We start from the raw sequence: 25,049 nt of genomic DNA, 5'->3' as shown, positions 1-25,049 counted from the left end.
AACCAGGAGCATCAGTAAGAACCAGGAACATCAGTAAGAACCAGAAACATCAGTAAGAATCAGGAGCATCAGTAAGAACCAGGAGCATCAGTAAGAACCAGGAACATCAGTAAGAACCAGGAGCATCAGTAAGAACCAGGAACATCAGTAAGAACCAGGAGCATCAGTAAGAACCAGGAACATCAGTAAGAATCAGGAGCATCAGTAAGAACCAGGAACATGAGTAAGAACCAGGAACATGAGTAAGAACCAGGAGCATCAGTAAGAACCAGGAGCATGAGTAAGAACCAGGAGCATCAGTAAGAACCAGGAGCATCAGTAAGAACCAGGAGCATGAGTAAGAACCAGGAACATCAGTAAGAACCAGGAACATCAGTAAGAACCAGAAACATCAGTAAGAACCAGGAACATCAGTAAGAACCAGGAACATCAGTAAGAACCAGGAACATGAGTAAGAACCAGGAACATCAGTAAGAACCAGGAACATCAGTAAGAACCAGGAACATCAGTAAGAACCAGGAACATCAGTAAGAACCAGGAACATCAGTAAGAACCAGGAACATCAGTAAGAACCAGAAACATCAGTAAGAACCAGGAACATCAGTAAGAACCAGGAGCATCAGTAAGAACCAGAAACATCAGTAAGAACCAGGAACATCAGTAAGAACCAGGAGCATCAGTAAGAACCAGAAACATCAGTAAGAACCAGAAACATCAGTAAGAACCAGGAGCATCAGTAAGAACCAGAAACATGAGTAAGAACCAGGAACATCAGTAAGAACCAGGAACATCAGTAAGAACCAGAAACATCAGTAAGAACCAGGAACATCAGTAAGAACCAGGAACATCAGTAAGAACCAGGAACATGAGTAAGAACCAGGAGCATCAGTAAGAACCAGGAGCATCAGTAAGAACCAGAAACATCAGTAAGAACCAGGAGCATCAGTAAGAACCAGGAACATGAGTAAGAACCAGGAGCATCAGTAAGAACCAGGAGCATCAGTAAGAACCAGGAGCATCAGTAAGAACCAGGAGCATCAGTAAGAACCAGGAACATGAGTAAGAACCAGGAGCATCAGTAAGAACCAGGAACATCAGTAAGAACCAGGAGCATCAGTAAGAACCAGGAACATCAGTAAGAACCAGGAGCATCAGTAAGAACCAGGAACATGAGTAAGAACCAGGAACATGAGTAAGAACCAGAAACATGAGTAAGAACCAGGAGCATCAGTAAGAACCAGGAGCATCAGTAAGAACCAGGAGCATCAGTAAGAACCAGGGGCATCAGTAAGAACCTGGAACATCAGTAAGAACCAGGAACATCAGTAAGAACCAGGAACATCAGTAAGAACCAGGAGCATCAGTAAGAACCAGGAGCATCAGTAAGAACCAGGAACATGAATAAGAACCAGGAACATCAGTAAGAACCAGGAACATCAGTAAGAACCAGGAACATCAGTAAGAACCAGGAGCATCAGTAAGAACCAGGAACATCAGTAAGAACCAGGAACATGAGTAAGAACCAGGAGCATCAGTAAGAACCAGAAACATCAGTAAGAACCAGGAACATGAGTAAGAACCAGGAACATGAGTAAGAACCAGGAACATGAGTAAGAACCAGGAACATCAGTAAGAACCAGGAACATGAGTAAGAACCAGGAGCATCAGTAAGAACCAGAAACATGAGTAAGAACCAGGAACATCAGTAAGAACCAGGAACATGAGTAAGAACCAGGAACATCAGTAAGAACCAGGAACATGAGTAAGAACCAGGAACATCAGTAAGAACCAGGAGCATCAGTAAGAACCAGGAACATGAGTAAGAACCAGGAACATCAGTTAGAACCAGAAACATGAGTAAGAACCAGGAACATCAGTAAGAACCAGGAGCATCAGTTAGAACCAGGAACATCAGTAAGAACCAGGAGCATGAGTAAGAACCAGGAACATGAGTAAGAACCAGGAACATCAGTAAGAACCAGAAACATGAGTAAGAACCAGGAACATCAGTAAGAACCAGAAACATGAGTAAGAACCAGGAACATGAGTAAGAACCAGGAACATGAGTAAGAACCAAGAACATCAGTAAGAACCAGGAGCATCAGTAAGAACCAGGAACATCAGTAAGAACCAGGAACATGAGTAAGAACCAGGAACATGAGTAAGAACCAGGAACATGAGTAAGAACCAGGAGCATCAGTAAGAACCAGGAACATGAGTAAGAACCAGGAGCATCAGTAAGAACCAGGAACATCAGTAAGAACCAGGAACATGAGTAAGAACCAGGAACATGAGTAAGAACCAGGAACATGAGTAAGAACCAGGAACATCAGTAAGAACCAGGAGCATCAGTAAGAACCAGGAGCATCAGTAAGAACCAAGAACATGAGTAAGAACCAGGAACATGAGTAAGAACCAGGAGCATCAGTAAGAACCAGGAACATGAGTAAGAACCAGAAACATGAGTAAGAACCAGGAACATGAGTAAGAACCAGGAGCATCAGTAAGAACCAGGAACATGAGTAAGAACCAGAAACATGAGTAAGAACCAGGAGCATCAGTAAGAACCAGGAACATGAGTAAGAACCAGGAGCATCAGTAAGAACCAGGAACATGAGTAAGAACCAGAAACATCAGTAAGAACCAGGAACATGAGTAAGAACCAGGAACATGAGTAAGAACCAGGAGCATCAGTAAGAACCAGGAACATCAGTAAGAACCAGGAACATGAGTAAGAACCAGGAACATGAGTAAGAACCAAGAACATCAGTAAGAACCAGGAGCATCAGTAAGAACCAGGAACATCAGTAAGAACCAGGAACATGAGTAAGAACCAGGAACATGAGTAAGAACCAGGAACATGAGTAAGAACCAGGAGCATCAGTAAGAACCAGGAACATGAGTAAGAACCAGGAGCATCAGTAAGAACCAGGAACATCAGTAAGAACCAGGAACATGAGTAAGAACCAGGAACATGAGTAAGAACCAGGAACATGAGTAAGAACCAGGAACATCAGTAAGAACCAGGAGCATCAGTAAGAACCAGGAGCATCAGTAAGAACCAAGAACATGAGTAAGAACCAGGAACATGAGTAAGAACCAGGAGCATCAGTAAGAACCAGGAACATGAGTAAGAACCAGAAACATGAGTAAGAACCAGGAACATGAGTAAGAACCAGGAGCATCAGTAAGAACCAGGAACATGAGTAAGAACCAGAAACATGAGTAAGAACCAGGAACATGAGTAAGAACCAGAAACATCAGTAAGAACCAGGAACATGAGTAAGAACCAGGAACATGAGTAAGAACCAGGAACATGAGTAAGAACCAGGAACATCAGTAAGAACCAAGAACATCAGTAAGAACCAGGAGCATCAGTAAGAACCAGGAACATCAGTAAGAACCAGGAACATGAGTAAGAACCAGGAACATGAGTAAGAACCAGGAACATCAGTAAGAACCAGGAGCATCAGTAAGAACCAGGAACATGAGTAAGAACCAGGAGCATCAGTAAGAACCAGGAGCATCAGTAAGAACCAGAAACATCAGTAAGAACCAGGAACATCAGTAAGAACCAGGAGCATCAGTAAGAACCAGGAACATGAATAAGAACCAGAAACATGAGTAAGAACCAGGAACATCAGTAAGAACCAGGAGCATCAGTAAGAACCAGGAGCATCAGTAAGAACCAGGAACATGAATAAGAACCAGAAACATCAGTAAGAACCAGAAACATGAATAAGAACCAGAAACATCAGTAAGAACCAGGAACATCAGTAAGAACCAGGAGCATCAGTAAGAACCAGGAACATGAGTAAGAACCAGGAGCATCAGTAAGAACCAGGAGCATCAGTAAGAACCAGAAACATCAGTAAGAACCAGGAGCATCAGTAAGAACCAGGAACATCAGTAAGAACCAGGAGCATCAGTAAGAACCAGGAACATGAGTAAGAACCAGGAGCATCAGTAAGAACCAGGAGCATCAGTAAGAACCAGAAACATCAGTAAGAACCAGGAGCATCAGTAAGAACCAGGAACATCAGTAAGAACCAGGAACATCAGTAAGAACCAGAAACATCAGTAAGAACCAGGAACATCAGTAAGAACCAGGAACATCAGTAAGAACCAGAAACATCAGTTAGAACCAGGAGCATCAGTAAGAACCAGGAACATGAGTAAGAACCAGGAACATGAGTAAGAACCAGGAGCATCAGTAAGAACCAGGAGCATCAGTAAGAACCAGGAGCATCAGTAAGAACCAGGAGCATCAGTAAGAACCAGGAACATCAGTAAGAACCAGGAACATGAGTAAGAACCAGAAACATGAATAAGAACCAGGAACATGAGTAAGAACCAGGAACATGAGTAAGAACCAGGAACATCAGTAAGAACCAGGAACATGAGTAAGAACCAGGAACATGAATAAGAACCAGGAACATGAGTAAGAACCAGGAACATCAGTAAGAACCAGGAACATGAGTAAGAACCAGGAACATGAATAAGAACCAGGAACATGAGTAAGAACCAGGAACATCAGTAAGAACCAGGAACATCAGTAAGAACCAGGAACATGAGTAAGAACCAGGAACATGAGTAAGAACCAGGAACATGAGTAAGAACCAGGAACATGAATAAGAACCAGGAACATGAGTAAGAACCAGGAACATCAGTAAGAACCAGGAACATCAGTAAGAACCAGAAACATCAGTAAGAACCAGGAGCATCAGTAAGAACCAGGAGCATCAGTAAGAACCAGGAACATGAGTAAGAACCAGGAACATGAGTAAGAACCAGGAACATGAATAAGAACCAGGAACATGAGTAAGAACCAGGAACATCAGTAAGAACCAGGAGCATCAGTAAGAACCAGGAGCATCAGTAAGAACCAGGAACATCAGTAAGAACCAGGAACATCAGTAAGAACCAGAAACATTAGTAAGAACCAAGAACATCAGTAAGAACCAGGAACATCAGTAAGAACCAAGAACATCAGTAAGAACCAGGAACATGAGTAAGAACCAGGAACATCAGTAAGAACCAGGAGCATCAGTAAGAACCAGGAGCATCAGTAAGAACCAGGAGCATCATTAAGAACCAGGAACATCAGTAAGAACCAGGAACATGAGTAAGAACCAGGAACATGAATAAGAACCAGGAACATGAGTAAGAACCAGGAGCATCAGTAAGAACCAGGAACATGAGTAAGAACCAGGAGCATCATTAAGAACCAGGAGCATCAGTAAGAACCAGGAGCATCAGTAAGAACCAGGAACATGAGTAAGAACCAGGGGCATCAGTAAGAACCAGGAACATCAGTAAGAACCAGGAGCATCAGTAAGAACCAGGAGCATCAGTAAGAACCAGGAGCATCAGTAAGAACCAGGAACATGAGTAAGAACCAGGAACATGAGTAAGAACCAGGAGCATCAGTAAGAACCAGGAGCATCAGTAAGAACCAGGAACATGAGTAAGAACCAGGAACATGAGTAAGAACCAGGAACATGAGTAAGAACCAGGAACATGAGTAAGAACCAGGAGCATCAGTAAGAACCAGGAACATGAGTAAGAACCAGGAGCATCAGTAAGAACCAGGAACATGAATAAGAACCAGGAGCATCAGTAAGAACCAGGGGCATCAGTAAGAACCAGGAGCATCAGTAAGAACCAGAAACATCAGTAAGAACCAGGAGCATCAGTAAGAACCAGGAACATCAGTAAGAATCAGGAGCATCAGTAAGAACCAGGAACATGAGTAAGAACCAGGAGCATCAGTAAGAACCAGGAACATGAGTAAGAACCAGGAACATGAGTAAGAACCAGGAACATGAGTAAGAACCAGGAACATGAGTAAGAACCAGGAGCATCAGTAAGAACCAGGAACATCAGTAAGAACCAGGAACATGAGTAAGAACCAGGAGCATCAGTAAGAACCAGGAGCATCAGTAAGAACCAGGAACATCAGTAAGAACCAGGAACATGAGTAAGAACCAGAAACATGAGTAAGAACCAGGAGCATCAGTAAGAACCAGGAGCATCAGTAAGAACCAGGAGCATCAGTAAGAACCAGGAGCATCAGTAAGAACCAGGAGCATCAGTAAGAACCAGGAACATGAGTAAGAACCAGGAGCATCAGTAAGAACCAGGAACATGAATAAGAACCAGGAACATCAGTAAGAACCAGGAGCATCAGTAAGAACCAGGAACATCAGTAAGAACCAGAAACATCAGTAAGAATCAGGAGCATCAGTAAGAACCAGGAGCATCAGTAAGAACCAGGAACATCAGTAAGAACCAGGAGCATCAGTAAGAACCAGGAACATCAGTAAGAACCAGGAGCATCAGTAAGAACCAGGAACATCAGTAAGAATCAGGAGCATCAGTAAGAACCAGGAACATGAGTAAGAACCAGGAACATGAGTAAGAACCAGGAGCATCAGTAAGAACCAGGAGCATGAGTAAGAACCAGGAGCATCAGTAAGAACCAGGAGCATCAGTAAGAACCAGGAGCATGAGTAAGAACCAGGAACATCAGTAAGAACCAGAAACATGAGTAAGAATCAGGAGCATCAGTAAGAACCAGGAACATGAGTAAGAACCAGGAACATCAGTAAGAACCAGGAGCATCAGTAAGAACCAGGAGCATGAGTAAGAACCAGGAACATGAGTAAGAACCAGGAACATCAGTAAGAACCAGGAGCATCAGTAAGAACCAGGAGCATGAGTAAGAACCAGGAGCATCAGTAAGAACCAGGAGCATCAGTAAGAACCAGGAACATGAGTAAGAACCAGGAACATCAGTAAGAACCAGGAACATCAGTAAGAACCAGGAGCATCAGTAAGAACCAGGGGCATCAGTAAGAACCAGGAACATCAGTAAGAACCAGGAACATGAGTAAGAACCAGGAACATCAGTAAGAACCAGGAGCATCAGTAAGAACCAGGAACATCAGTAAGAACCAGGAGCATCAGTAAGAACCAGAAACATGAGTAAGAACCAGGAGCATCAATAAGAACCAGGAACATCAGTAAGAACCAGGAACATGAATAAGAACCAGGAGCATCAGTAAGAACCAGGAACATGAGTAAGAACCAGGAACATCAGTAAGAACCAGGAGCATCAATAAGAACCAGGAACATGAGTAAGAACCAGGAACATCAGTAAGAACCAGGAGCATCAGTAAGAACCAGGAACATCAGTAAGAACCAGAAACATCAGTAAGAACCAGAAACATGAGTAAGAACCAGAAACATGAGTAAGAACCAGGAGCATCAGTAAGAACCAGGAGCATCAATAAGAACCAGGAACATCAGTAAGAACCAGGAACATCAGTAAGAACCATCAGCATCAGTAAGAACCAGGAACATGAGTAAGAACCAGGAGCATCAGTAAGAACCAGGAACATCAGTAAGAACCAGGAGCATCAGTAAGAACCAGGAGCATCAATAAGAACCAGGAACATCAGTAAGAACCAGGAACATCAGTAAGAACCATCAGCATCAGTAAGAACCAGGAACATGAGTAAGAACCAGGAACATCAGTAAGAACCAGGAACATGAATAAGAACCAGGAGCATCAGTAAGAACCAGGAACATCAGTAAGAACCAGGAACATCAGTAAGAACCATCAGCATCAGTAAGAACCAGGAACATGAGTAAGAACCAGGAGCATCAGTAAGAACCAGGAGCATCAATAAGAACCAGGAACATCAGTAAGAACCAGGAACATCAGTAAGAACCAGGAGCATCAGTAAGAACCAGGAACATCAATAAGAACCAGGAGCATCAGTAAGAACCAGGAGCATCAGTAAGAACCAGGAACATGAGTAAGAACCAGGAGCATCAGTAAGAACCAGGAGCATCAGTAAGAACCAGGAGCATCAGTAAGAACCAGGAACATGAGTAAGAACCAAGAACATCAGTAAGAACCAGGAGCATCAATAAGAACCAGGAACATGAGTAAGAACCAGGAGCATCAGTAAGAACCAGGAACATCAGTAAGAACCAGGAACATCAGTAAGAACCAGGAACATCAGTAAGAACCAGGAACATCAGTAAGAACCAGGAACATCAGTAAGAACCAGGAACATCAGTAAGAACCAGAAACATGAGTAAGAACCAGGAGCATCAGTAAGAACCAGGAGCATCAGTAAGAACCAGAAACATCAGTAAGAACCAGGAGCATCAGTAAGAACCAGGAGCATCAGTAAGAACCAGAAACATCAGTAAGAACCAGGAGCATCAGTAAGAACCAGGAACATCAGTAAGAACCAGAAACATGAGTAAGAACCAGGAGCATCAGTAAGAACCAGAAACATCAGTAAGAACCAGGAACATCAGTAAGAACCAGGAACATCAGTAAGAACCAGAAACATGAGTAAGAACCAGGAGCATCAGTAAGAACCAGAAACATCAGTAAGAACCAGAAACATGAGTAAGAACCAGGAGCATCAGTAAGAACCAGAAACATCAGTAAGAACCAGGAGCATCAGTAAGAACCAGGAACATCAGTAAGAACCAGGAGCATCAGTAAGAACCAGGAGCATCAGTAAGAACCAGGGGCATCAGTAAGAACCAGGAGCATCAGTAAGAACCAGAAACATCAGTAAGAACCAGAAACATCAGTAAGAACCAGGAACATCAGTAAGAACCAGAAACATGAGTAAGAACCAGGAGCATCAGTAAGAACCAGGAGCATCAGTAAGAACCAGAAACATGAGTAAGAACCAGGAGCATCAGTAAGAACCAGAAACATCAGTAAGAACCAGGAACATGAGTAAGAACCAGGAACATCAGTAAGAACCAGGGGCATCAGTAAGAACCAGGAGCATCAGTAAGAACCAGGAGCATCAGTAAGAACCAGGAGCATCAGTAAGAACCAGGAGCATCAGTAAGAACCAGAAACATCAGTAAGAACCAGGAGCATCAGTAAGAACCAGGAACATCAGTAAGAACCAGGAACATCAGTAAGAACCAGGAGCATCAGTAAGAACCAGAAACATCAGTAAGAACCAGAAACATCAGTAAGAACCAGAAACATCAGTAAGAACCAGGAACATCAGTAAGAACCAGGAACATGAATAAGAACCAGGAGCATCAGTAAGAACCAGGAGCATCAGTAAGAACCAGGAGCATCAGTAAGAACCAGGAACATCAGTAAGAACCAGGAACATCTGTAAGAACCAGGAGCATCAGTAAGAACCAGGAGCATCAGTAAGAACCAGGAGCATCAGTAAGAACCAGGAACATGAGTAAGAACCAGGAGCATCAGTAAGAACCAGGAACATCAGTAAGAACCAGGAGCATCAGTAAGAACCAGGAGCATCAGTAAGAACCAGGAACATCAGTAAGAACCAGGAGCATCAGTAAGAACCAGGAGCATCAGTAAGAACCAGGAGCATCAGTAAGAACCAGGAGCATCAGTAAGAACCAGAAACATCAGTAAGAACCAGGAACATGAGTAAGAACCAGGAGCATCAGTAAGAACCAGGAACATCAGTAAGAACCAGGAGCATCAGTAAGAACCAGGTGTGTGTCCAGGGGAGCGGAAGGTGAAGGTGAAGAAGCCGAAGGTGGAGTTTCCCGTGTACGACCCCTCCCTCGACGACGGTCTCCACGGTAACCTCCAGCCCGGGAACGGTCTCCATGGATACGACGCCGCCCTGGAGGAGATCGAGGACCAGATGGACGACTGGCTCCAGGAGCAGCGGCCCAAGAAGAAGGTCTGTGTTTTTAACGGGTTCCCAAAGCGGGGTCCGGGGCCCCAGTAGAGTAATGTCATGATCTGCCGCAGGCCTCTGATTGGTCGGAGGAGGACCTGAGTCTGCTGTCCCGCCTCATGGTGAAGTTTCCCGGGGGGACTCCGGGTCGGTGGGAGAGAATCGCCCACGAGCTGAACCGCGGCGTGGCAGAGGTCAGAGGTCACGCTTCAGAAACAGCTTTATGAGACGTGGACAGACACAGACGCATCTCGTCATAGAAGGGGGCGGGGCCTCGCGAGGGGGAAAATAGAAGCTTTAGAGAAACAACATTTTCCCTCTTTTTAGCCATTTTCTGGTGGAATATCAACTTATTTATCACATAAATAAAGTCAGGTGTAAATCAGGCCCATATGGATATTTTCTCACTGCAGATTGTTCAGTAGAAGCGAAAAAACGGCAGTTGTAGCAAGCGCTAGCTAACCGTTTGCATTAGCCCGATGCTAACATGTAGCATCATGTTAGCATTCTCCGTTATTTATGTATTTATGGGCTGTTGAACCACTTTGCTCCTCCCCATGTCTTTGAATCTTTATTTAGTAGAAACTTTATTCATAATTCAGCGTTTGTTAAAGTAGTTTTTGAATAATTAGAGAAAGTTTGTATCAATAGATCCAGACGCATCTCTGGAGTTGCCCATATATGGTCATATTTGAAAACAGTTAAGGGGGAAAACAATTTTGAGAAAAATCTAAACTTTAATTATTCAAAAACTTCTGTAACAAACGCTGAATTATGAATATAGTTTCTACTAAATAAAGATTCAAAGACATGGGGAGGAGCAAAGTGGTTCAACAGCCCATAAATACATGAATAACGGAGAATGCTAACATGATGCTACATGTTAGCATCGGGCTAATGCTAACGGTTAGCTAGCGCTTGCTACAACTGCCGTTTTTTCACTTCTACTGAACAATCTGCTGTGAGAAAATATCCATATGGGCCCGATTTACACTTGACTTTATAAATAAGTTTATATTATTATATTATCTTATATATTTAATCAGAAAATGGCTGAAAAGAGGGAAAATGTTGTTTCTCTAAAGCTTCTGTTTCCCCTCGACGAGGCCACGCCCTCTTCTGTGACGAGGTGCGTCTGTGTCTGTGCTGACCAGGAGTTCTGTTTCAGGTCACGACCAAAGTGAAGCAGGTGAAGGAGCAGGTGATCCACAGCCACACAGGTGAGACCAGCTCGGCTTTACCCAAATCTGAACGCTTCTGGACTGGAGAGCGACAGTGAAGCGCCTCATTTGAAAGCTAAGACCTACAAAACTGATCCTTCCTGTTTTCTGTGATTGGTCCAGGGCTGCAGAAGGTGAAGCTGTCCGAGCTCAAGGCCACGCCCCCAGTGACATCACTACCGGCAGACGATGACATCACGCAGAGAGAGGACGTGGTCTGCGAGGAGGGGGAGGAGTCTCCTGTGAGGAGGCGGGGCCAGGTGAAGGCCAAAGGTCGTCGTCAGGCGGACTTCGACCCCAACGCCCAGGAAGAGGAGGAGGAGCCTGAGCCGGACCCCGCCCCCTGTCCTCCCACAGGCTCCACCCCCTGGACACAGAACCAACAGCGCCTCCTGGAGGCGGCGCTGCAGCAGTTTCCCCGAGGAACAGCTGAGAGATGGACTCGCATCGCCGGAGCTGTGCCGGGGCGGAGCAAGGTACAGGCCACGCCCACCACGCACAGGACACGCCCACTTAGCACATGGCACGCCCACCACGCACAGGACACGCCCACTTAGCACAGGACACGCCCACTTAGCACATGGCACGCCCACCACGCACAGGACACGCCCACTTAGCACAGGCCACGCCCACCACGCACAGGACACGCCCACTTAGCACAGGCCACGCCCACCACGTACAGCACACGCCCACTTAGCACAGGCCACGCCCACTTAGCACAGGACACGCCCACTTAGCACAGGACACGCCCACTTAGCACAGGACACGCCCACTTAGCACAGGACACGCCCACTTAGCACAGGAATCGCCCACTTAGCACAGGACACGCCCACCACGCACAGGACACGCCCACTTAGCACAGGCCACGCCCACTGAGCACAGGACACGCCCACTTAGCACAGGACACGCCCACCACGCACAGGCCACGCCCACCACGCACAGGACACGCCCACTTAGCACAGGACACGCCCACTTAGCACATGGCACGCCCACCACGTACAGCACACGCCCACTTAGCACAGGCCACGCCCACCACGTACAGCACATGCCCACTTAGCACAGGCCACGCCCACTTAGCACAGGACACGCCCACTTAGCAGAGGACACGCCCACCACGCACAGGACACGCCCACTTAGCACAGGGCACGCCCACTTAGCACAGGACACGCCCACTTAGCACAGGCCACGCCCACCACGTACAGCACACGCCCACTTAGCACAGGCCACGCCCACTTAGCACAGGACACGCCCACTTAGCAGAGGACACGCCCACTTAGCACAGGCCACGCCCACTTAGCACAGGACACGCCCACTTAGCAGAGGACACGCCCACCACGCACAGGACACGCCCACTTAGCACAGGCCACGCCCACTTAGCACAGGCCACGCCCACTTAGCACAGGACACGCCCACTTAGCACAGGACACGCCCACTTAGCACATGGCACGCCCACCACGCACAGGGCACGCCCACCACGCACAGGGCACGCCCACCACGCACAGGGCACGCCCACTTAGCACAGGACACGCCCACTTAGCACATGGCACGCCCACCACGCACAGGGCACGCCCACCACGCACAGGGCACGCCCACTTAGCACATGGCACGCCCACCACGCACAGGCCACGCCCACTTAGCACAGGACACGCCCACTTAGCACAGGCCACGCCCACTTAGCACAGGCCACGCCCACTTAGCACAGGACACGCCCACCACGCACAGGGCACGCCCACTTAGCACATGGCACGCCCACCACGCACAGGGCACGCCCACCACGCACAGGGCACGCCCACTTAGCACAGGACACGCCCACCACGCACAGGCCACGCCCACTTAGCACATGACACGCCCACTTAGCACAGGACACGCCCACTTAGCACAGGACACGCCCACTTAGCACAGGACACGCCCACTTAGCACAGGACACGCCCACTTAGCAAATGGCACGCCCACTTAGCACAGGACACGCCCACTTAGCACAGGACACGCCCACTTAGCACAGGACACGCCCACTTAGCACAGGACACGCCCACTTAGCACAGGACACGCCCACTGTACTAAACTGTCTAAATAGACTAATCAGAGTCTGGCTTCCTCTGAGTCGACCAATGAGACGAGCTTTTCCTGTGAGCCCGCCTGTCGGGTCCAATCAGGAGAGAGGGGGCGGAGCTTGAAAGAAGAGGGAGGGACATTATCTATAGTCTCTCTTCACTTTGCAAAAGTACAGACGATCATGAAGCTGAGCAGACGATTGGTTCAGGAGCGGGAGGCGGGACCTACAGCGCGGACTGACTTTGGTTTCTGGTTTAGTTTCTGGTTTAGTTTGTGATTTAGTTTCTGATTTAGTTTCTGGTTTAGTTTCTGGTTTAGTTTGTGATTTAGTTTCTGATTTAGTTTCTGATTTAGTTTCTGAGTTTCTGATTTAGTTTCTGATTTAGTTTCTGAGTTTCTGAGTTTCTGATTTAGTTTCTGGTTTAGTTTCTGACTTAGTTTCTGATTTAGTTTCTGGTTTAGTTTCTGATTTAGTTTCTGGTTTAGTTTCTGACTTAGTTTCTGATTTAGTTTCTGACTTAGTTTCTGATTTAGTTTCTGGTTTAGTTTCTGATTTAGTTTCTGATTTAGTTTCTGATTTAGTTTCTGGTTTAGTTTCTGACTTAGTTTCTGATTTAGTTTCTGGTTTAGTTTCTGATTTAGTTTCTGGTTCAGTTTCTGACTTAGTTTCTGATTTAGTTTCTGAGTTTCTGAGTTTCTGACTTAGTTTCTGGTTTAGTTTCTGATTTAGTTTCTGGTTTAGTTTCTGGTTCAGTTTCTGATTTAGTTTCTGATTTAGTTTCTGATTTAGTTTCTGAGTTTCTGAGTTTCTGATTTAGTTTCTGGTTTAGTTTCTGGTTCAGTTTCTGATTTAGTTTCTGATTTAGTTTCTGATTTAGTTTCTGGTTTAGTTTCTGATTTAGTTTCTGATTTAGTTTCTGACTTAGTTTCTGATTTAGTTTCTGATTTAGTTTCTGGTTTAGTTTCTGATTTAGTTTCTGGTTTAGTTTCTGGTTCAGTTTCTGATTTAGTTTCTGATTTAGTTTCTGATTTAGTTTCTGGTTTAGTTTCTGATTTAGTTTCTGATTTAGTTTCTGGTTTAGTTTCTGATTTAGTTTCTGATTTAGTTTCTGAGTTTCTGAGTTTCTGATTTAGTTTCTGGTTTAGTTTCTGGTTCAGTTTCTGATTTGTTTCTGATTTAGTTTCTGATTTAGTTTCTGATTTAGTTTCTGGTTTAGTTTCTGATTTGTTTCTGATTTAGTTTCTGACTTAGTTTCTGATTTAGTTTCTGACTTAGTTTCTGATTTAGTTTCTGATTTAGTTTCTGGTTTAGTTTCTGATTTAGTTTCTGGTTTAGTTTCTGGTTTAGTTTCTGATTTAGTTTCTGGTTTAGTTTCTGACTTAGTTTCTGACTTAGTTTCTGATTTAGTTTCTGATTTAGTTTCTGATTTAGTTTCTGATTTAGTTTCTGATTTAGTTTCTGGTTTAGTTTCTGACTTAGTTTCTGATTTAGTTTCTGGTTTAGTTTCTGATTTGTTTCTGATTTAGTTTCTGATTTAGTTTCTGGTTTAGTTTCTGACTTAGTTTCTGGTTTAGTTTCTGATTTAGTTTCTGGTTCAGTTTCTGATTTGTTTCTGACTTAGTTTCTGATTTAGTTTCTGGTTTGGTTTCTGAGTTTAGTTTCTGGTTTAGTTTCTGGTTTAGTTTCTGAGTTTAGTTTCTGGTTTAGTTTCTGGTTTAGTTTCTGATTTAGTTTCTGGTTTAGTTTCTGATTTAGTTTCTGGTTTAGTTTCTGACTTAGTTTCTGACTTAGTTTCTGATTTAGTTTCTGGTTTAGTTTCTGATTTAGTTTCTGATTTAGTTTCTGATTTAGTTTCTGATTTAGTTTCTGGTTTAGTTTCTGACTTAGTTTCTGATTTAGTTTCTGGTTTAGTTTCTGACTTAGTTTCTGATTTGTTTCTGATTTAGTTTCTGATTTAGTTTCTGGTTTAGTTTCTGACTTAGTTTCTGGTTTAGTTTCTGATTTAGTTTCTGGTTCAGTTTCTGATTTGTTTCTGATTTAGTTTCTGGTTTAGTTTCTGACTTAGTTTCTGATTTAGTTTCTGATTTAGTTTCTGATTTAGTTTCTGGTTTAGTTTCTGACTTAGTTTCTGATTTGTTTCTGATTTAGTTTCTGGTTTAGTTTCTGACTTAGTTTCTGATTTGTTTCTGATTTAGTTTCTGGTTTAGTTTCTGACTTAGTTTCTGATTTAGTTTCTGATTTAGTTTCTGGTTTAGTTTCTGACTTAGTTTCTGATTTAGTTTCTGATTTAGTTTCTGATTTAGTTTCTGGTTTAGTTTCTGATTTAGTTTCTGGTTTAGTTTCTGACTTAGTTTCTGGTTTAGTTTCTGATTTAGTTTCTGATTTAGTTTCTGATTTAGTTTGTGATTTAGTTTGTGATTTAGTTTCTGGTTTAGTTTCTGACTTAGTTTCTGATTTGTTTCTGATTTAGTTTCTGGTTTAGTTTCTGACTTAGTTTCTGATTTAGTTTCTGATTTAGTTTCTGATTTAGTTTCTGGTTTAGTTTCTGATTTAGTTTCTGGTTTAGTTTCTGACTTAGTTTCTGACTTAGTTTCTGATTTAGTTTCTGGTTTAGTTTCTGATTTAGTTTCTGAGTTTCTGATTTAGTTTCTGGTTTAGTTTGTGATTTAGTTTCTGATTTAGTTTCTGATTTAGTTTCTGAGTTTCTGAGTTTCTGATTTAGTTTCTGGTTTAGTTTCTGGTTCAGTTTCTGATTTGTTTCTGATTTAGTTTCTGATTTAGTTTCTGATTTAGTTTCTGGTTTAGTTTCTGATTTGTTTCTGATTTAGTTTCTGACTTAGTTTCTGATTTAGTTTCTGACTTAGTTTCTGATTTAGTTTCTGATTTAGTTTCTGATTTAGTTTCTGGTTTAGTTTCTGATTTAGTTTCTGGTTTAGTTTCTGACTTAGTTTCTGACTTAGTTTCTGATTTAGTTTCTGATTTAGTTTGTGATTTAGTTTCTGGTTTAGTTTCTGGTTTAGTTTCTGATTTAGTTTCTGGTTTAGTTTCTGATTTAGTTTCTGATTTAGTTTCTGGTTTAGTTTCTGATTTAGTTTCTGACTTAGTTTCTGACTTAGTTTCTGATTTAGTTTCTGGTTTAGTTTCTGACTTAGTTTCTGATTTAGTTTCTGACTTAGTTTCTGACTTAGTTTCTGATTTAGTTTCTGGTTTAGTTTCTGATTTAGTTTGTGATTTAGTTTGTGATTTAGTTTCTGGTTTAGTTTCTGGTTTAGTTTCTGATTTAGTTTCTGATTTAGTTTCTGGTTTAGTTTCTGATTTAGTTTCTGATTTAGTTTCTGGTTTAGTTTCTGATTTAGTTTCTGACTTAGTTTCTGGTTTAGTTTCTGATTTAGTTTCTGACTTAGTTTCTGATTTAGTTTCTGATTTAGTTTCTGATTTAGTTTCTGATTTAGTTTCTGACTTAGTTTCTGGTTTAGTTTCTGACTTAGTTTCTGACTTAGTTTCTGACTTAGTTTCTGACTTAGTTTCTGACTTAGTTTCTGATTTAGTTTCTGATTTAGTTTCTGATTTAGTTTCTGACTTAGTTTCTGGTTTAGTTTCTGACTTAGTTTCTGACTTAGTTTCTGACTTAGTTTCTGACTTAGTTTCTGACTTAGTTTCTGATTTAGTTTCTGATTTAGTTTCTGATTTAGTTTCTGACTTAGTTTCTGGTTTAGTTTCTGACTTAGTTTCTGACTTAGTTTCTGACTTAGTTTCTGACTTAGTTTCTGACTTAGTTTCTGACTTAGTTTCTGATTTAGTTTCTGATTTAGTTTCTGACTTAGTTTCTGATTTAGTTTGTGATTTAGTTTGTGATTTAGTTTCTGATTTAGTTTCTGGTTTAGTTTCTGACTTAGTTTCTGACTTAGTTTCTGATTTAGTTTCTGGTTTAGTTTCTGATTTAGTTTCTGATTTAGTTTCTGATTTAGTTTCTGATTTAGTTTCTGGTTTAGTTTCTGACTTAGTTTCTGATTTAGTTTCTGATTTAGTTTCTGATTTAGTTTCTGGTTTAGTTTCTGACTTAGTTTCTGGTTTAGTTTCTGATTTAGTTTCTGATTTAGTTTCTGATTTAGTTTCTGGTTCAGTTTCTGATTTAGTTTCTGACTTAGTTTCTGATTTAGTTTCTGATTTAGTTTCTGATTTAGTTTCTGATTTAGTTTCTGATTTAGTTTCTGATTTAGTTTCTGGTTCAGTTTCTGATTTAGTTTCTGACTTAGTTTCTGATTTAGTTTCTGACTTAGTTTCTGATTTAGTTTCTGATTTAGTTTCTGATTTAGTTTCTGACTTAGTTTCTGACTTAGTTTCTGATTTAGTTTCTGATTTAGTTTCTGACTTAGTTTCTGACTTAGTTTCTGATTTAGTTTCTGATTTAGTTTCTGATTTAGTTTCTGACTTAGTTTCTGATTTAGTTTCTGATTTAGTTTCTGATTTAGTTTCTGGTTCAGTTTCTGATTTAGTTTCTGACTTAGTTTCTGATTTAGTTTCTGACTTAGTTTCTGATTTAGTTTCTGATTTAGTTTCTGATTTAGTTTCTGATTTAGTTTCTGGTTCAGTTTCTGATTTGTTTCTGATTTAGTTTCTGATTTAGTTTCTGGTTTAGTTTCTGACTTAGTTTCTGATTTAGTTTCTGGTTTAGTTTCTGATTTAGTTTCTGAGTTTCTGATTTAGTTTCTGGTTTAGTTTGTGATTTAGTTTCTGATTTAGTTTCTGAGTTTCTGAGTTTCTGATTTAGTTTCTGGTTTAGTTTCTGGTTCAGTTTCTGATTTGTTTCTGATTTAGTTTCTGATTTAGTTTCTGATTTAGTTTCTGGTTTAGTTTCTGATTTGTTTCTGATTTAGTTTCTGACTTAGTTTCTGATTTAGTTTCTGACTTAGTTTCTGATTTAGTTTCTGATTTAGTTTCTGATTTAGTTTCTGGTTTAGTTTCTGGTTTAGTTTCTGGTTTAGTTTCTGATTTAGTTTCTGGTTTAGTTTCTGACTTAGTTTCTGACTTAGTTTCTGATTTAGTTTCTGATTTAGTTTGTGATTTAGTTTCTGGTTTAGTTTCTGGTTTAGTTTCTGATTTAGTTTCTGGTTTAGTTTCTGATTTAGTTTCTGGTTTAGTTTCTGATTTAGTTTCTGACTTAGTTTCTGACTTAGTTTCTGATTTAGTTTCTGGTTTAGTTTCTGACTTAGTTTCTGATTTAGTTTCTGACTTAGTTTCTGACTTAGTTTCTGGTTTAGTTTCTGATTTAGTTTCTGGTTTAGTTTCTGATTTAGTTTGTGATTTAGTTTGTGATTTAGTTTCTGGTTTAGTTTCTGGTTTAGTTTCTGATTTAGTTTCTGATTTAGTTTCTGGTTTAGTTTCTGGTTTAGTTTCTGGTTTAGTTTCTGGTTTAGTTTCTGATTTAGTTTCTGACTTAGTTTCTGGTTTAGTTTCTGGTTTAGTTTCTGACTTAGTTTCTGATTTAGTTTCTGACTTAGTTTCTGACTTAGTTTCTGATTTAGTTTCTGGTTTAGTTTCTGATTTAGTTTCTGGTTTAGTTTCTGATTTAGTTTGTGATTTAGTTTGTGATTTAGTTTCTGGTTTAGTTTCTGGTTTAGTTTCTGATTTAGTTTCTGATTTAGTTTCTGGTTTAGTTTCTGATTTAGTTTCTGATTTAGTTTCTGGTTTAGTTTCTGATTTAGTTTCTGACTTAGTTTCTGGTTTAGTTTCTGACTTAGTTTCTGATTTAGTTTCTGACTTAGTTTCTGATTTAGTTTCTGATTTAGTTTCTGATTTAGTTTCTGATTTAGTTTCTGACTTAGTTTCTGGTTTAGTTTCTGACTTAGTTTCTGATTTAGTTTGTGATTTAGTTTGTGATTTAGTTTCTGATTTAGTTTCTGATTTAGTTTCTGACTTAGTTTCTGGTTTAGTTTCTGACTTAGTTTCTGGTTTAGTTTCTGATTTAGTTTGTGATTTAGTTTGTGATTTAGTTTCTGACTTAGTTTCTGATTTAGTTTCTGATTTAGTTTCTGATTTAGTTTCTGACTTAGTTTCTGGTTTAGTTTCTGATTTAGTTTCTGATTTAGTTTCTGACTTAGTTTCTGGTTTAGTTTCTGGTTTAGTTTCTGATTTAGTTTCTGGTTTAGTTTCTGATTTAGTTTCTGATTTAGTTTCTGATTTAGTTTCTGATTTAGTTTCTGATTTAGTTTCTGATTTAGTTTCTGACTTAGTTTCTGGTTTAGTTTCTGATTTAGTTTCTGATTTAGTTTCTGATGTTTCTGACTTAGTTTCTGACTTAGTTTCTGATTTAGTTTCTGACTTAGTTTCTGATTTAGTTTCTGACTTAGTTTCTGATTTAGTTTCTGATTTAGTTTCTGGTTTAGTTTCTGACTTAGTTTCTGATTTAGTTTCTGGTTTAGTTTCTGACTTAGTTTCTGATTTAGTTTCTGATTTAGTTTCTGATTTAGTTTCTGACTTAGTTTCTGATTTAGTTTCTGACTTAGTTTCTGATTTAGTTTCTGACTTAGTTTCTGATTTAGTTTCTGACTTAGTTTCTGATTTAGTTTCTGACTTAGTTTCTGATTTAGTTTCTGACTTAGTTTCTGACTTAGTTTCTGATTTAGTTTCTGATTTAGTTTCTGGTTTAGTTTCTGACTTAGTTTCTGACTTAGTTTCTGATTTAGTTTCTGGTTTAGTTTCTGACTTAGTTTCTGATTTAGTTTCTGGTTTAGTTTCTGACTTAGTTTCTGACTTAGTTTCTGATTTAGTTTCTGACTTAGTTTCTGATTTAGTTTCTGATGTTTCTGACTTAGTTTCTGATTTAGTTTCTGACTTAGTTTCTGACTTAGTTTCTGATTTAGTTTCTGATTTAGTTTCTGATTTAGTTTCTGATTTAGTTTCTGGTTTAGTTTCTGACTTAGTTTCTGATTTAGTTTCTGACTTAGTTTCTGATTTAGTTTCTGATTTAGTTTCTGACTTAGTTTCTGACTTAGTTTCTGATTTAGTTTCTGATTTAGTTTCTGACTTAGTTTCTGACTTAGTTTCTGATTTAGTTTCTGATTTAGTTTCTGATTTAGTTTCTGATTTAGTTTCTGGTTTAGTTTCTGATTTAGTTTCTGATTTAGTTTCTGACTTAGTTTCTGATTTAGTTTCTGACTTAGTTTCTGACTTAGTTTCTGACTTAGTTTCTGATTTAGTTTCTGATTTAGTTTCTGATTTAGTTTCTGACTTAGTTTCTGATTTAGTTTCTGACTTAGTTTCTGATTTAGTTTCTGACTTAGTTTCTGACTTAGTTTCTGACTTAGTTTCTGATTTAGTTTCTGATTTAGTTTCTGATTTAGTTTCTGACTTAGTTTCTGACTTAGTTTCTGACTTAGTTTCTGATTTAGTTTCTGACTTAGTTTCTGACTTAGTTTCTGACTTAGTTTCTGACTTAGTTTCTGATTTAGTTTCTGATTTAGTTTCTGACTTAGTTTCTGATTTAGTTTCTGAGTTTCTGATTTAGTTTCTGATTTAGTTTCTGATTTAGTTTCTGAGTTTCTGACATGTTTCTGGTTTAGTTTCTGGTTTGGTTTCCGAGTTTCTGATATGTTTCTATGTTTCTGGTTTGGTTTCCTGTTCCCTCAGGACGAGTGCACGGCTCGGTACAAGGCTCTGGCGGAGCTGGTTCAGAAACGGAAACAGACCAAGACCTCGTGACCCTCGACCTCCCGGACTGTGTTGCCAAAGGTTTGTTACAGCCGGAGCCCCGCCCCCTGGCCCCGCCCCCCCGGACAGAGCGGTGCTGGCCCCGCCCCCTCCTTCAGTGCTGTTTATTTTTGTTAATGATTTAGTGCCTTAAACCGTCAAGTATTTATTACACTTTCAATAAAGTTTAAAAAACCTGTTTGTGCGTCTGTTTGAGAGCGCCCCCTGGTGTCTGAGAGCGCCCCCTGGTGTCTGAGAGCGCCCCCTGGTGTCCGACAGAGGCCGGGTCATCCTGGTGTAAATGAAAACTCACGTGCAGGAAGTAACAAACTGAACCCGGGCCGAGGGGGACGCTGCGGAGGAGCTGATCCGAGCGTAACTTTGACACAGATTTAGCCACTTTTCAAACCTCCTGTGACCATATTTGGAAACAGGGCAAATGTTTATGACCCTCCAGGGTTTTAATAAAGTCTCCATCGCGTCTTCAAAGCACGTCCAGCTGCTCCGTGTGCAGGTCAGTCCCACGCCTCAAAATAACTCCTCCCATCAGCGCGAGCGTCTCGTCTTCTCTCGGGTCAGTCTCATGATCGATCACAAACACAAACGCTCCGTCTAAACTCGCCTTTACACAAGATAACAACAAATAATCCGGTCCGGTAAAAACGAAACAGAAACCTGCAGTGACATTGATGTCAAAGCTCCGCTAACAGCAACGAAACACTTCCTGTTGTCCCGACAAAATAAAAGGCGTCAATGTTCCAGCCGCTGGGAGAGGGTTTGAAATGTTAAGTAATAAATGAACCTAATATTTTAGGTGCATTTACGGTAAGTTTATGATGAACAATCCAGATGTTTTCCGCTGTTGAGGTTAAAACATTCACATGGTTTGTGGACCAGGTGCTCAGTATCACCAAGTTTGATCAGTTCAATGTATTTCAAACTAAATCAACCTTTTGAACAAAACAAAGGTTTTAAATTAAATACTTTGATACTTTCACTGAAATGTCAAACAAACAAAACAAACCTGGGATAGAAACGTTTAACTGTTTATTTGGATTTTGCAAAAAATGATAAATGTGAAACAATGAAAACATGAGCATTAGTGAATAAGTGACAAAATAAACACAGATACAAATACTCAGATAAAAATAATCTCAGATAAAAATACTCAGATAAAAATAAACTCAGATAAAAATACTCAGATAAAAATAATCTCAGATAAAAATTCTCAGATAAAAATAAACACAGATAAAAATAAACACAGATAAAAATACACAGATAAAAATAAACACAGATACAAATACACAGATAAAAATAAACACAAAAATACACAGATAAAAATAAACACAAAAATACACAGATAAAAATACACAGATACAAATACACAGATAAAAATAAACACAGATACAAATACACACAGATACAAATACACAGATAAAAATAAACACAAAAATACACAGATAAAAATAAACACAGATACAAATACACAGATAAAAATAAACACAAAAATACACAGATAAAAATAAACACAGATACAAATACACAGATAAAAATACACAGATAAAAATAAACACAGATAAAAATAAACACAGATACAAATACACAGATAAAAATAAACACAGATACAAATACTCAGATAAAAATAAACTCAGATAAAAATACTCAGATAAAAATAATCTCAGATAAAAATACTCAGATAAAAATAAACTCAGATAAAAATACTCAGATAAAAATAATCTCAGATAAAAATTCTCAGATAAAAATAAACACAGATAAAAATAAACACAGATAAAAATACACAGATAAAAATAAACACAGATAAAAATACACAGATAAAAATAAACACAGATACAAATACACAGATAAAAATAAACACAAAAATACACAGATAAAAATAAACACAAAAATACACAGATAAAAATACACAGATACAAATACACAGATAAAAATAAACACAGATACAAATACACACAGATACAAATACACAGATAAAAATAAACACAAAAATACACAGATAAAAATAAACACAGATACAAATACACAGATAAAAATAAACACAAAAATACACAGATAAAAATAAACACAGATACAAATACACAGATAAAAATACACAGATAAAAATAAACACAGATAAAAATAAACACAGATACAAATACACAGATAAAAATAAACACAGATACAAATACACACAGATACAAATACACAGATAAAAATAAACACAGATACAAATACACAGATAAAAATAAACACAAAAATACACAGATAAAAATACACACAGATACAAATACACAGATAAAAATAAACACAGATAAAAATACACACAGATACAAATAAACACAGATAAAAATACACACAGATACAAATACACAGATAAAAATAAACACAAAAATACACAGATAAAAATAAACACAGATACAAATACACAGATAAAAATAAACACAAAAATACACAGATAAAAATAAACACAGATACAAATACACAGATAAAAATACACAGATAAAAATAAACACAGATAAAAATAAACACAGATACAAATACACAGATAAAAATAAACACAGATACAAATACACACAGATACAAATACACAGATAAAAATAAACACAGATACAAATACACAGATACAAATACACAGATAAAAATAAACACAAAAATACACAGATAAAAATACACACAGATACAAATACACAGATAAAAATAAACACAGATACAAATACACACAGATACAAATACACAGATAAAAATAAACACAGATAAAAATAAACACAAAAATACACAGATAAAAATAAACACAAAAATACTCAGATAAAAATAAACACAGATAAAAATACACAGATACAAATACACAGATAAAAATAAACACAAAAATATACAGATAAAAATAAACACAGATAAAAATACACAGATAAAAATACTCAGATAAAAATAAACACAGATAAAAATACACAGATAAAAATACACAGATAAAAATACACAGATAAAAATAAACACAAAAATACACAGATAAAAATAAACACAGATAAAAATACACACAGATACAAATACACAGATAAAAATAAACACAAAAATACACAGATAAAAATACACACAGATAAAAATACTCAGATAAAAATAAACAGATAAAAATACACAGATAAAAATAAACACAAAAATACACAGATAAAAATAAACACAGATAAAAATACTCAGATAAAAATAAACAGATAAAAATACACAGATAAAAATAAACACAGATAAAAATAAACACAGATAAAAATACACAGATAAAAATAAACACAGATAAAAATACACAGATAAAAATAAACACAGATAAAAATACACAGATAAAAATACACAGATAAAGCATAAATCACTTTGCTGCTTTTCTGAGTGATTTCACTGTAAACATCACACACAGAAGCAGAGACTGAGGAATCTCTTCAATCTGTGGCTTTATTTACATTTGACATGAACAATGTCAGAAAAGTTGATTCAAATAATAAACAGATGATATTTTTAACTGGACCAAAACTCAGCCTCCTGAACTAAAGTAAGTGCATGCCCTGTTCCTCTCGTTCATCCTCTCATTCACTCAATTTCCACTCAACATCATCTTCTCAATCAGCGAATCCAGATAGTCATATTTGGAAACTAAATCTGGGTTCCGATCGATCAGCTGCTTAATCTGTTCGGCTTCATACAGGCACATTTTTCTCTGTCGTTGAAGTGCGGCCAGTTCCTTCTCCAGATCCTCCAACTGATCCTCCAGCAGGCTGGTCTCCTCCTCACCCTGGGCTTTGTTCTCCTCGTATCTGGCCTTCATTTCTTTAAAGGTCTTTGTCACACGTCTGGTCTTGTTCACATAGATCTTGTTATCTTTCACATGATCTTCCACTGGACATTTCCTGGTGCAGGAGGTGCATCTTCCATCTTTCATTGCTTCACACCAGGATGAAGTGAGGGCAATGGTGCATCCTGGGAAATGACAGTTCTCCCCACATTTGTCACAAACAGTGGCTCCACTACGAAAAGCCCTGGCCCAAAACCCAGAGCCTGGAATCGTCTCTTTGCTTTTGTAGTGTTCTTCTACGTCTAAGGTGAAGTCCTCGTCCTCCTTCATCTCTGCTTCATATCTCATCAGTTCCTCTTTGTTTGTCTCAATCACCTTTTCTTTCATCAGTATAGTTTCAACTCTCTCCTTCAGGTTCTGGATACAGGCCTTGAGATGGTCTCCCTCCCTCAACTGTGTTTTCATCAGGGACCGAGGACGACATCGTCCAAGGAACTCTGTCAGGTCTTTCATTCCATTATTTGACATTTCAAAATCCTTTTCTGCTCTTTCAGCTTCTCCATCTTCGATCCTTTCCTTTTGACGGTTGTTGAAGCAGAAATGAA

At 39.3% G+C, this 25,049-nt stretch overlaps 1 protein-coding gene across 1 annotated transcript in view; it reads left to right on the top strand.

The window, feature by feature from the left end:
- The window catches only part of dnajc1 (DnaJ (Hsp40) homolog, subfamily C, member 1), a 31,763-nt gene extending 10,898 nt beyond the window's left edge, over positions 1-20,865 (top strand). Inside the window, exons 8-12 of the mRNA XM_079583090.1 lie at positions 9,538-9,719; positions 9,791-9,910; positions 10,885-10,936; positions 11,060-11,412; positions 20,619-20,865. Of these exons, the coding sequence (XP_079439216.1) occupies positions 9,538-9,719; positions 9,791-9,910; positions 10,885-10,936; positions 11,060-11,412; positions 20,619-20,690 (779 nt within the window). The 3' untranslated portion in view covers positions 20,691-20,865. The remainder of the gene's footprint in view (positions 1-9,537; positions 9,720-9,790; positions 9,911-10,884; positions 10,937-11,059; positions 11,413-20,618) is intronic.
- The last annotated feature ends 4,184 nt before the right edge of the window (positions 20,866-25,049 follow it).

Source organism: Gobius niger (genome assembly GCF_951799975.1).
Source record: "Gobius niger genome assembly, contig: SCAFFOLD_46, whole genome shotgun sequence".
NCBI lineage: Eukaryota > Metazoa > Chordata > Actinopteri > Gobiiformes > Gobiidae > Gobius > Gobius niger.
This window is presented reverse-complemented; position numbering and strand designations above follow the sequence as displayed.